This window comes from Anser anser, assembly GCF_964211835.1.
Source record: "Anser anser genome assembly, chromosome: Z".
In the NCBI taxonomy this organism is placed as follows: domain Eukaryota; kingdom Metazoa; phylum Chordata; class Aves; order Anseriformes; family Anatidae; genus Anser; species Anser anser.
This window is the reverse complement of record NC_139723.1, coordinates 18,027,279-18,038,986: the sequence shown is the minus strand read 5'-3', so window position 1 is coordinate 18,038,986 and position 11,708 is coordinate 18,027,279. Positions and strand designations below refer to the sequence as shown.

At 45.6% G+C, this 11,708-nt stretch overlaps 1 protein-coding gene across 2 annotated transcripts; it reads left to right on the top strand.

Annotated features, from left to right (window-relative positions):
• The first annotated feature begins 56 nt into the window (after positions 1-56).
• LOC310889590 (uncharacterized protein) lies at positions 57-7,170 on the top strand. 2 transcript variants are annotated; one of them, XM_083817270.1, is made up of 2 exons: positions 57-2,866; positions 3,876-7,170. In XM_083817270.1, the coding sequence occupies exon 2, from the start codon at positions 5,036-5,038 to the stop codon at positions 7,166-7,168; it is 2,133 nt and encodes a 710-aa protein (XP_083673396.1). In that variant the 5' UTR covers positions 57-2,866; positions 3,876-5,035; the 3' UTR covers positions 7,169-7,170. The 2 variants fall into 2 exon arrangements, with proteins under 2 accessions (XP_083673396.1, XP_083673397.1); XM_083817271.1 differs by having other exon boundaries at positions 2,855-2,866; positions 4,452-7,170.
• Positions 7,171-11,708: the final 4,538 nt, after the last annotated feature.

The window sequence follows — 11,708 nt, the reverse complement described above, 5'->3', positions numbered from 1 at the left end:
TAGTGATCTGTTCATAGAAGCGTAGAATATTTGAGTTGGAGGGGACTCACAAGGATCATCGAGTCAAACTCCTGGGTCCCAGAGGACCACCAAAAAAGAAAAAAATCAGATCGTGTCTGAGAGCACAGTCCAACCACTTCTTGAACTCTGGCAGCTCTGTGCTGTGACCCCTGCCCTGGGGAGCCTGTCCCAGTGCCCGACCACCCTCTGGGTGCAGAACCTTTCCCTAACACCCAGCCTGACCCTCCCCTGTCCCAGCTCCATGCCGTCCCCTCGGGTCCTGTCGCTGTCCCCAGAGAGCAGAGCTCAGCGCCTGCCCCTCCGCTCCCCTCGTGAGGGAGCTGCAGGTCATGTTTGGGGGTGTCTTATACTGATAAAACACTTGGTGAGGTCAGACCTTAAAACTGAAGCAAAAAGTGAGTCGTATGTTCAAAGCTTTTTTTCAGATCTCTTGGTTTTCTTCATAAAAAGAACTGCAACTGAATCAGCCTGAAAGCTGTTTGTGTTGCTAATGAGGATGATGATTTGCATATCTTTGAGTAGAAAAACTATAGCCACAAGAGAGGAGAAAAAAAAAAAACGCTTTAGGGATTAAAAATAATAAAATTCAGAAGTATTGTCTGAACTATACACACGCAGAATGGTGTCTGTAAGTGTAGTGATTTATTGTGGGGTCATAAGGTTGCAATTCTCTGCATATTTCCTGAAGGCTGGGTGGTTGCGGTGGTGAAACGAAAGCATGGGAACAGCAGAACTCATAGAGGAAAACCATTTGTGCTTGAATGTATCACAGGCAGTCCACAGCGGCCTCCCATGACCTTTGAGTACTATTAAAACAATTACTCAAGTGCATGGAATTTCTGGTACTATACAGTATATGTGGAAACTGCTGAGCAAAATGAATCAGAAAGCAAGGAAGGCTGAAACAGATTTTTGAAAGGACACGCTGCTGAAATCCTCCTCAGTGGCATCCTTTGGAGGGGGCTGATGGACTTGTCTGTACTCAAATCCAGCTTTGAAGCAAAACATTTCTCTCTGCAGATATTTTAATTTCTGGACCAGATGTAACCAGGCATAGACCACACGGGTGTTTTTGCTAAGGGTGGGTGCATGTCAGGAAGTGACATGCTGCATGCAGCCATTTCCCTGGGTCTGTGGCAAGCCTGCAGTGGTGGGTGGAAATCTACAGCAAGGGGGCTGCCACCACCCCAGCTTTCACCCTACCCAGCCCTCTGATGGGACCTAATGCTCCTGAAGGAAGGGAGTTCAACTCACAACAGGCTCTGTGGTCACCGCCATTTTCAGATTGGCGTAGGAACATAATATCTGAAAATGGCTTAATTTAATATGCAGGTCTGAGTGCCCTTGATGCAGGAGGTGATCTGCTAGGAAATGGGCTGTCCCATGAAGGACAGCAGCATAGACTGTATGGTTTGTTTCCTGACACATGCATTTGTGGCCCTACAAGTGCCCCAAAGAGATTAAGAAATTAATTTTATGAGACTGATGAATCTATCTCAACTTTTAAAACTAAAAGAGCTACTTGAAGGTTAGCATGACCTGTTGCTTAGCATTAAGGTGTATCACTCTAAATTGCCTGCACCCCTCTTAGGAGAGGAAGTGTATACCATATCGCATCTTCAGTATCAAGTGCAGTCAGTCCTCAACTACCTGCACGGACTGCTCCCGTGAGAAACACAAGTAAAATACAGCTATGGGCGATGTGAATTTTATTTAAATGATGCCCTAAGAATGTACCATCAGAGAGTACTGGTGAAGAAGGGGGTCAGTGACATTTGTGTTCTGAGTTTCAGGGACCCCTGAGATGTCACTGAGATGAGCTGCGGCATTACTGCTGAGTGCAGTTATTCTGCACCCCAACTGGCGTTAGGTCTTTCCACAGCATGGGTAACGGAGAGCTGTCTGTGCTGGCAGAAACACAAGAGGAGCACAGGGGACATGACCTGAGCAGCCTGCCTTTATCTTCCATCCAGTGCATTTTGTCCCAGCTGCACAGCTGAGCTTCCAGAGGCAGATGCTGCCTTGTCATTACACATCCTGCACAGAGCGCGCAAGCTTGGCCCAGTGACCAAAGGCCTGTAAATGACTGCGTGAAATAAGATTGTTAAAGAAATGCTAGATAGCTCTAAGAACTTTCTCGTGCATGCTTCCTGAAGACTGCACTCCTCTGTGCCACTTCCATGCGCAGTTTTGGAGCAGGCTGGAACAGGCAGCATAGGTGGCTTCTTCCATTTCCATGCTTCCTGGCTCTTGTGTCAAGCAAATTCACAGTAGAGTGGTTTGGGAGTTCTTTTGCTCTTGCATTCCCTGGGAAGAACAGTGTTCAAAGGACCTGTTTTTATCTATCATCTGGAAAAAGTGCTTGTGACTGCTCCTGTTGTAGGGTTTCATTTGTAAGCTTGTATCCATGGAAAGGGGTGAGAGGAGGAAGTACAGAAATATTAAAATATGTCTTTTTCTTCTGACATTTCTTCTAGGTGGAAAAGTTCATTCTTTTCTGTAAAATTGTTTTTTACTTGTAAGAGTGTGAATAATCAAAACTAGCTTTTTGGAAATGTATATATTACATTTTTGCTGGAGCCCACAAGGTAGGGCTTCACTGAAACAAGACTGATCACAATAATCTTTCCTGTAACTCATAACTTTCTCATCTCTTTTCCACTTCTTGCCTCAAAAAACCACTAGCACCATGCCAAAAATCAGATGGCCCAAACTGTTGAAACATGCACAATAAATATTGGCATACATGTTGCATGAAAAAGTTGTAACGTTGCCTTTTTGTCCTCTACAGAGCAGCTCTCTTCTGTGCTTAAAAAGATCAAGTATAATCCCGGCCAGTATTGAGGTAATGACCTAATGCCAGTTTGACTCTGATTTGCTTATTTAGAAGGTTGTAATGTTATATCTGGAATATGAGGGAATAGGAAGTCACTGCAATTCTTCGAGGAAGCACAGTGCATTACTGTGCTGTGCCTACAGAAACGTAGCTCCCAAGCAGTGGATCATAATTGCGTAAAACTTCATTTCCAAAGGATTTAGGAGCAGCTGCGCTGCGCAAGTGAATAGAGCGGGTCCCAACAACCATGCCTTGACCCTGGTGCAGCCTTAGCACTGTTACCAAGTGCTGCAGGCATGAGTCACGCAGTGCTGCTGCTGCCCCCCACAGCAAAATCTCTTCCAGTCCTGCCAAGAAAAAGCAGACTGCTGCTGCTGTATGCATGCATCAGTTTGTCTGCATGTGTGTACGTACACATGAGCTTTCAGATGGTACAAGAGGAGCCCACATGTCCTTCATTATTTTTTTAGCTGGTAAGTTGGATGCTGGGTTTTTCTTGTGCTGCACCTGTGCAGATAGTGTGCATCCCTCTTCAAAAAGGACATTGAATATTAGTACCAAAAAAGTGATAAGCAGGCCCTGGGTATGGTGTGGAAGAGCAGTAAATTGCCAGAGAAGAAAGGAGAGTTTTAAGCTTCTTGAACATATTGATTAAAAAAACAAACGAACAACCAAAAAAAAAATCATTTAAATGATGTAGAAAACAGGCTTTCGAATTGCATTTTACGAATCAGTTGACAGTGTTAGAGTTACAGTTCTGTTGTTCATGAAAACACTCTTTTCTTGATGTTAAGCTTCCAAGTAAACCTTTAAGATGTAACAACTAACAGCTAATCTCTTAATAAAGTAACACATCACATCATTATTAAATTTTCTTATTGCCTTGCATCTTTGTCAGGAGGATATTTTGTCATAAACATGATGGTCCTAAGGACAATGACTGCAAATGGGTTGCTTTAAAAGATAATACGTTTTATTGAATGTTTAGTATGATAAAAAGAAATTACCAAACTTTAAGACACTCAAGCCCTTCTTCAGATTTGCAGGTCTGAACACCCAAAAGGTTGCCTAATTTTTTTCAACTATACCAGTCTGATAACATCTACCAGCAAAACACATTCAGCTGTGTTGGAGTTAGCATAGGTTTATCAGGAAAAAGGAGCCCTGACTTCCAGTGGAACTGTCAACTGACAGACTGCTCTGGACCAAATAAATTTAACTAAAAATTTGCAAAATAACATCTAGGGCTCTTATTCGCATTCATGTATTGTAAATGACCATTATACAATAAATTATTAGCTGTCATAACTTCTTTAATTTTTTATTGCTTTCTGAGTAAAAAGCTGTTCTAAAAAGTCTGAAGTCTATGTCTGTGATTTCTTACACACTGCTTGAATTCTGGCAGATTTACAGAGAGCGTTCTTAATGCAAGCATGCTGCCTTAAGCAATTCACTTTTTCCTGATTTCATTTCTCTCTGTCCTGGTTCCAGTTAGGACAGAGTTAATTTTCCCTCCTAGTAGCTGGTAGGGTGCTATGTTTTGGATTAGGATGAGAAGAGCGCTGATAACATGCTGATGTTTTAATTGTTGCAGAGCAGTGCTTACACCAGGCCAAGGACTTTTCGGCTTCTCGCTCTGTCCTGCCAGCGAGCAGGCTGGGGGTGCAGCAGGAGCTGGGAGGGGACAGACCCAGGACAGCTGACCCAAACTGGCCAAAGGGGTATTCCATACCATCTGACGTCATGCTAAACAATATATAGGGGTGGCTGGCCGGGGTGGGGGGCCGGCTGCTCGGGGATAGGCTGGGCATCGGTCAGCGGGTGGTGAGCAATTGCATTGTGCATCACTTGTTTTCTTACACATTATTATTATTAATACTATTATCATTATCACTATTATTATTATTATTGTTATTATTATATTCCTGTCTTAATAAACTGTCTTTATCTCAACTCACCGGCTTCACTTTCCCGTTTCTCTCCCCCATCCCAGAGAGGGAGGGGGGAGGGTGAGCGAACGGCTGTGTGGTGTTTAGCTGCCAGCCGGGTTAAACCACAACAGCCCTTTTTGGCGCCCAATGTGGGGCACGAAGGGTTGAGATATCGACAGATTTGACCAGAGTGTGTTAAACTAAAATTGGTATAAGTATTGGACCTGCTTAATAGTTGCTAGTCACCATGTTGATTGCCTTAATCTCCAGTCTGCTGTGCCTGTTTTCCAAATTGAGTTTTATAGCGCGTTACTTTCTGTATGTGCTCCCTGTTGCACTGTTTATCCTTTCCGGGCCCTGGTTTAAGATTGTTATGGTACTGTGCGGTGTAACAATGGCTTATGAAAAGATGAAATATCTGGTCACGACTTTAACCTGGTATTTGTACTCAGCACTGACGTCGACTCTATACTTTGGAACCCATATCTCGGAAACTATTAGCAATTACACCTATTGCCTGTTTTCGTTAGGGAGCCAATCTGTGAAGGGGACAGGGGAAGACATGTTTCCCTACCTGTTCACTCTCCCTTTCTCCTTCACCACCACCCTCTTATCCCCCGAGCTAGTTACGGTGGTTCTCCGAGATGTTGAATATCCTTGGGATACTCAGACCAGCCTGCTCTTGTTGTTATGTCTCCTGAATGCGCTTCAGGTTTTGTTGAGGGTTAAACAACTACTTAGGAATCTCATCCGGAGATCTGTCTTGAGGCGGGATAGTTGCGAGTGGCAGGGAGTGTGGGAGGATATGGGCAGGTTTCTAGAGCAGTGGTCACCTCCAGTGTTTTGGACATTCGCCCCTGAACAACTGCAAAATCCTAAAAAGCTGGCAGAATGCTTGAAAAAAAGGTGTCATGACTCTGGCAGTTCCAAAGTGACACAAATCACTGTAGCGTGCTGGGGTCTGGCTTGTGCCTATCGAGCTGCAATTGATGCTACTAGCAACCTAGCTCCAGCTCCAGCTCCTGCAGCCGTTCCAGCTCCAGCTCCTGCAGCCGCTCCAGCTCCAGCTCCCGCAGCCACTCCAGCCCCTGCAGCAGCTCCAGCTCCTGCAGCTGCTCCCACTCCTGTGTCTGGGTCAGAGAAACGAGCTGTAGCAGTGCAAGTTGACCCCGCAGAGGGTATTCCAACCCCTGTGGCAGACCCTGTGTCTGGGTTAGAGAAACGAGCTGTAGCAGTGCAAGTTGCCCCTGTAGACAAGGTGAAAAAATGGTATAGAGGCTCAGGTCGTTTAGAACGCAGACAGTCTTCTGCTAAGTCTGGGCATAGTGAAGACGAGGCTGGGCCATCAAAGGTGCAGGAGGATGAAGATGAGGATGAGGATGTCGAAAAATCAACAGTAACTACCCGGACTCTATACCAGCGTGAGCTACGAGATGTGCGAAAAGATTTTGGTCGCTGTATAGGTGAGCAGCTTGTCACCTGGCTGCTCCGGTGCTGGGACACGGGAGCCAACTATGTGGAATTAGAGGGCAAGGAAGCCAGGCGGCTGGGATCCCTTGCTAGGGACGCATGCATTGACAAAGCAATTGGAGATGGAGCACGATCTCGCAGCCTCTGGAGGCGTCTCCTGTCAGCTGTGCAGGAAAGGTATCCCTTCAAGGAAGAACTTGTATGTCTACCAGGCAAATGGACCACCATGGAGAAGGGAATTCAGTACCTGAGGGAATTGGCCGTACGGGAAGTAATTTATAAGGACCTAGACGACGCACAAACATCCGCAGATCCAGATGAAGTCCAGTGCACACGACCCATGTGGCGGAAGTTTGTACGGAGTGCACCATCATCATATGCCAGCTCATTGGCAATAATAACCTGGAAAGAGGATGAGGAACCCACAATGAATCAATTGGCTAAACAACTCCGGCAATACGAAGGAAATCTCTCCTCTTCCCTACAGGCCTGTGTCTCAGCTGTGGAGAAACTCTCTGAAGAGTTCCACCAACTTAAAGAGAATTTATCTTCCCCTCCACCTGAACGAACCGGTGTCCACCAGCTAAAAGAGAATACTTTGGAGAAACTATTTGAAGAGGTCCACCAACTTAAAGAGAATTTATCTTCCCCTCCACCTGAACGAACCAGTGTCCACCAGCTAAAAGAGAATACTTTGGGATATCATCAGAGGAGGAGGTGGTTCGTGCTGAAGAAGCCCCACTGTACAACAAGCTACCGGAAAATGAGAAGAAATATGCCCTGTTCACTGACGGGTCCTGTCGTATTGTGGGAAAGCATCGGAGATGGAAAGCTGCTGCATGGAGTCCTACGCGACGAGTTGCAGAAGCTGCTGAGGGAGAAGGTGAATCAAGTCAGTTTGCAGAAGTGAAAGCCATTCAGCTGGCTTTAGATATTGCTGAACGAGAAAAGTGGCCAGTTCTCTATCTCTATACTGATTCATGGATGGTAGCAAATGCCCTGTGGGGGTGGTTACAGCAATGGAAGCAGAACAACTGGCAGCGCAGGGGCAAGCCCATCTGGGCTGCGGCATTGTGGCAAGATATTGCCGCCCGGGTAGAGAACCTGGTTGTAAAGGTACGCCATGTAGATGCTCATGTGCCCAAGAATCGGGCTACTGAAGAACATCAAAACAACCAGCGGGTGGATCAGGCTGCTAAGATTGAAGTGGCTCAGGTGGACCTGGACTGGCAACATAAAGGTGAATTATTTATAGCCCGATGGGCCCATGACACCTCAGGCCATCAAGGTAGAGATGCAACCTACAGATGGGCTCGTGATCGAGGGGTGGACCTGACCATGGACACTATAGCACAGGTTATTCATGACTGTGAAACATGTGCTGCAATCAAGCAAGCCAAACGGTCAAAACCTCTTTGGTATGGAGGACGATGGCTGAAATATAAATATGGAGAGGCCTGGCAGATTGATTACATCACACTCCCTCAAACCCGCAACGGCAAGCGCCACGTACTTACAATGGTGGAAGCAACCACCGGATGGCTGGAAACATATCCTGTGCCCCATGCCACCGCCCGGAACACTATCCTGGGCCTTGAAAAGCAAGTCCTATGGCGACATGGCACCCCAGAGAGAATTGAGTCAGACAACGGGACTCATTTCCAAAACAACCTTATAGACACTTGGGCCAAAGAACATGGTATTGAGTGGGTGTATCACATCCCCTATCATGCACCAGCCTCTGGGAAAGTTGAACGATACAATGGACTGTTAAAGACTACACTGAAAGCAATGGGTGCTGGGACATTCAAAAATTGGGATACACATTTGGCAAAGGCCACCTGGTTAGTCAATACCAGGGGATCTGCCAACCGAGCTGGACCTGCCCAATCAAACCTGCTACGCACTATAGAAGGGGATAAAGTTCCTGTAGTGCACGTAAGAAACATGCTGGGTAAAACAGTCTGGGCTACTCCTGCCTCAGGAAAAGGCAAACCCATTCGTGGAATTGCTTTTGCTCGGGGACCTGGATGCACGTGGTGAGTAATGCAAAAGAATGGGGAGGTCCGGTGTGTACCTCAAGGGGATTTAATACAGGGTGAGAATAGCCCATGAGTTGAATTGTAGTATGTTAATTATTATATAATACTGTATGTCATCACTACCATGATTGCTATATATCATAGATAAAATAGTGATTAATTAGAATGTATTGGAAAGAGTGTAACCTGAGCATGACATAAATGGTATGGAATAAGGGGTGGATATCTGTCCTGGTTCCAGTTAGGACAGAGTTAATTTCCCTCATAGTAGCTGGTAGGGTGCTATGTTTTGGATTAGGATGAGAAGAGTGCTGATAACATGCTGATGTTTTAATTGTTGCAGAGCAGTGTTTACACCAGGCCAAGGACTTTTCGGCTTCTCGCTCTGTCCTGCCAGCGAGCAGGCTGGGGGTGCAGCAGGAGCTGGGAGGGGACAGACCCAGGACAGCTGACCCAAACTGGCCAAAGGGGTATTCCATACCATCTGACGTCATGCTAAACAATATATAGGGGTGGCTGGCCGGGGTGGGGGGCCGGCTGCTCGGGGATAGGCTGGGCATCGGTCAGCGGGTGGTGAGCAATTGCATTGTGCATCACTTGTTTCGTACACATTATTATTATTAATACTATTATCGTTATCACTATTATTATTATTATTGTTATTATTATATTCCTGTGTTAATAAACTGTCTTTATCTCAACTCACAGGCTTCACTTTCCCATTTCTCTCCCCCATCCCAGAGAGGGAGGGGGGAGGGTGAGCGAACGGCTGTGTGGTGTTTAGCTGCCAGCCAGGTTAAACCACAACACTCTCATACGCCATTGCACATCTCTGTTGTTGCATGTGTAGATGAATTGAATAAAACTCTTGTTCAGAGAGAATTTCTGTCTTCTGTAATGCACTTTTCTCATCATGGAACACAAGGAAAATACTACTTTGTAGCAGGTGGGCTTTCTACAGACCACATTTCAACCAGCGAGAATCTTTTCAGTGCTTTAGGTCTGATTCCAACTTCCAACATGTGTTTCTTCAACTCATTTGGGGAACACATTTTGAACTTTAATTAAAGGATGTGTTTACCCATGGCTGTGCATTTCATTAACCATGTGTTCAACAATTTGCAAGATTTGGTATATTTTTGCCACATTCATTAAAAGAGCATTAATGCACTGCACAGCAGGCGCCGAACAACCCAGGCTCCTTTCTTCTGGCCCCTTTGTGCTGACCACTGCCTCGGGGTTTACTTTTTTTGCCCAGCAAAAGACTGAAGCACACCGAAGGTCTTTTTTCAGCAGCTGATGCTTGTTAGAGCTTGCTCATGGTGAACGACTGCTAGAGCTCTTTGGGCAGCAATCCCACCACTGGGTAATGCTGGTGCTCCTTGACCAAGGCTAGTCACAGTGTCTGTACGACCGCTCGCATCTGCTGTGACAGTGCTCTGATCAGCTGCTGTTCTTCAAAGTTTTACAGCAGCATTTCCAATGTCACCATCTAGATCTCTTCTTCTGGTAGTGATAATGTGATTTTTGGCTGCTCCTCCAGTTTCTTTGCTGACTCTGTAAATGTCTTTATACCCTGTCATTCCCAACAAAGAGGATGAAGAGTCTATTTCCCTCTCATTTATTTGAGTTTTGTCTGTCCAAGTAACACTGTCACACTCAGTTCTTTCTGGCTCCTTGCCACTATCACTGTTGTAGTCATCACTGGATAAGAATGTGCTGAGTCACATGATGCTTCCCGTGATGCTTGTTCTTCTTTTTAGGAGACCTCATTGTGACTTTCACTTTTCCATCACAGACTCTCTCCCCACTTGGACTTCTCACCCTTTTTTTCTTTTTCTTATACCTTGTCTCACTACTTGCTGAATTATCTGAAAGACTATATTCACTTGTGTAGCAGTCACCAAATTTTGATGACCTTTTCTCAGGGTCAGTTGCTCTCCCTGGGCTTGTGCTCTCTTCAACTTCATTCTCCATGGGGCAAGTTTTGTAATTCCTTTTTCCAGCAGTCTTCTCACATTTCATTCTGTCAGGCCCCCAGGAGGGGTTTTTGACCTGCTTGATTGACTCCTTGAGCTGTATCTTTCATGAAAGCAGTAGCAGCTACTGTAGGGTCCCCTCCAATCTGCAGACCTGTCCTTTCAGTAAAGGATTTTATCCTGTATTCTAGATCAGTAGATTGCCGTGAATCATGAGCATTAGACTGAAGCCTCTTCCTGAGGCTTCATAGCCATCTCCAACCTTCTTTCAATTATAAAAGGTAGAACTCTTCCAGTATCTACTTTCTTCATCGTCTCTTGTATAATAATGATCACTGTCTCTGTTTCTTGATCTCCTTTTGCCATGGCCTTTGCTACATGACTGTGATCATTTCCTGCTCTGGATGTAGTGTTCTCATGACTTAGAGAGCCTCTCTGACTTTATGGAGAGAGATCACAGAATCACAGAATAGTTGAGGTTAGAAGGGACTTACACTTGGTGGAAGAGGATCAGGTCAGGAAATACTGAAGCAAACTGCTGGACATATGTTCAAGGGCCCTGATGGAATGCATCCATGAGTGCTGAGGAAGTTGGCAAATGTCATTGCAAGGTCACATTTGATCAAACATGTCAACTGGGAGAAGTGTCTGAAGACTGGAGGAAACCAGATTCCACTCCTTTCTTCAAGAACGGCAACAAGTAAGACCCAGGGAATTGCAGGCCAGTTAGCCTCGTGTCAATCCAGGCACATGAAAAAGAAAATCATCAGGAATAGTCAGCATGGATTCACCAAGGGGTGAATCCTGACCAACCCAATAAGCTTCTATGATGAAATGATCAGCCTGATGGATGAGAGGAGAGCAGTGGATATTGCCTACCTGCGTTTCAGTAAGCGCTTTGACACTTTTGTGTCAAAGCGCTTTTGTCCCTCTTCCTAGAGGCACTGTAGAAACAGGGGCTGAATGGGCAGACAATGAGGTGGATTATAAACTGGCTGAATGGCTATGCCCAGAGTGTGGTGATCAGTGACATGATATTTAGTTGGATGATGTGCCTCATGGGTCAATACTGGCCAGGTCCAAACCTGTTTCACATGTTCATTATCATCTGGATGATGGGGCAGAGTGCCCCCTCAGCAAGTCTACAGATGACACAAAAATGGAAGGAATGCTCCATGAGTGCTCCACAAAAATGGGAGGTGCCAGGCGCCAATATATGCCAGGAGCCACTCAGCTGGGAAGCACTTTTGCAGAAAAGAACCTGGGGATTGTGGTGGAAACCAAGATGAACATGAGCCAAGAATGTGCCTGTGCCACTAAAATGTTTCGCTGCATCTGGCAAAGTACTGCCAGCAGGTGGATGGAGATGATCAAATTATGCTACATGTGAGTTTTCAAGAGATTTTCTAAATGGCTTTGCAGATATAAG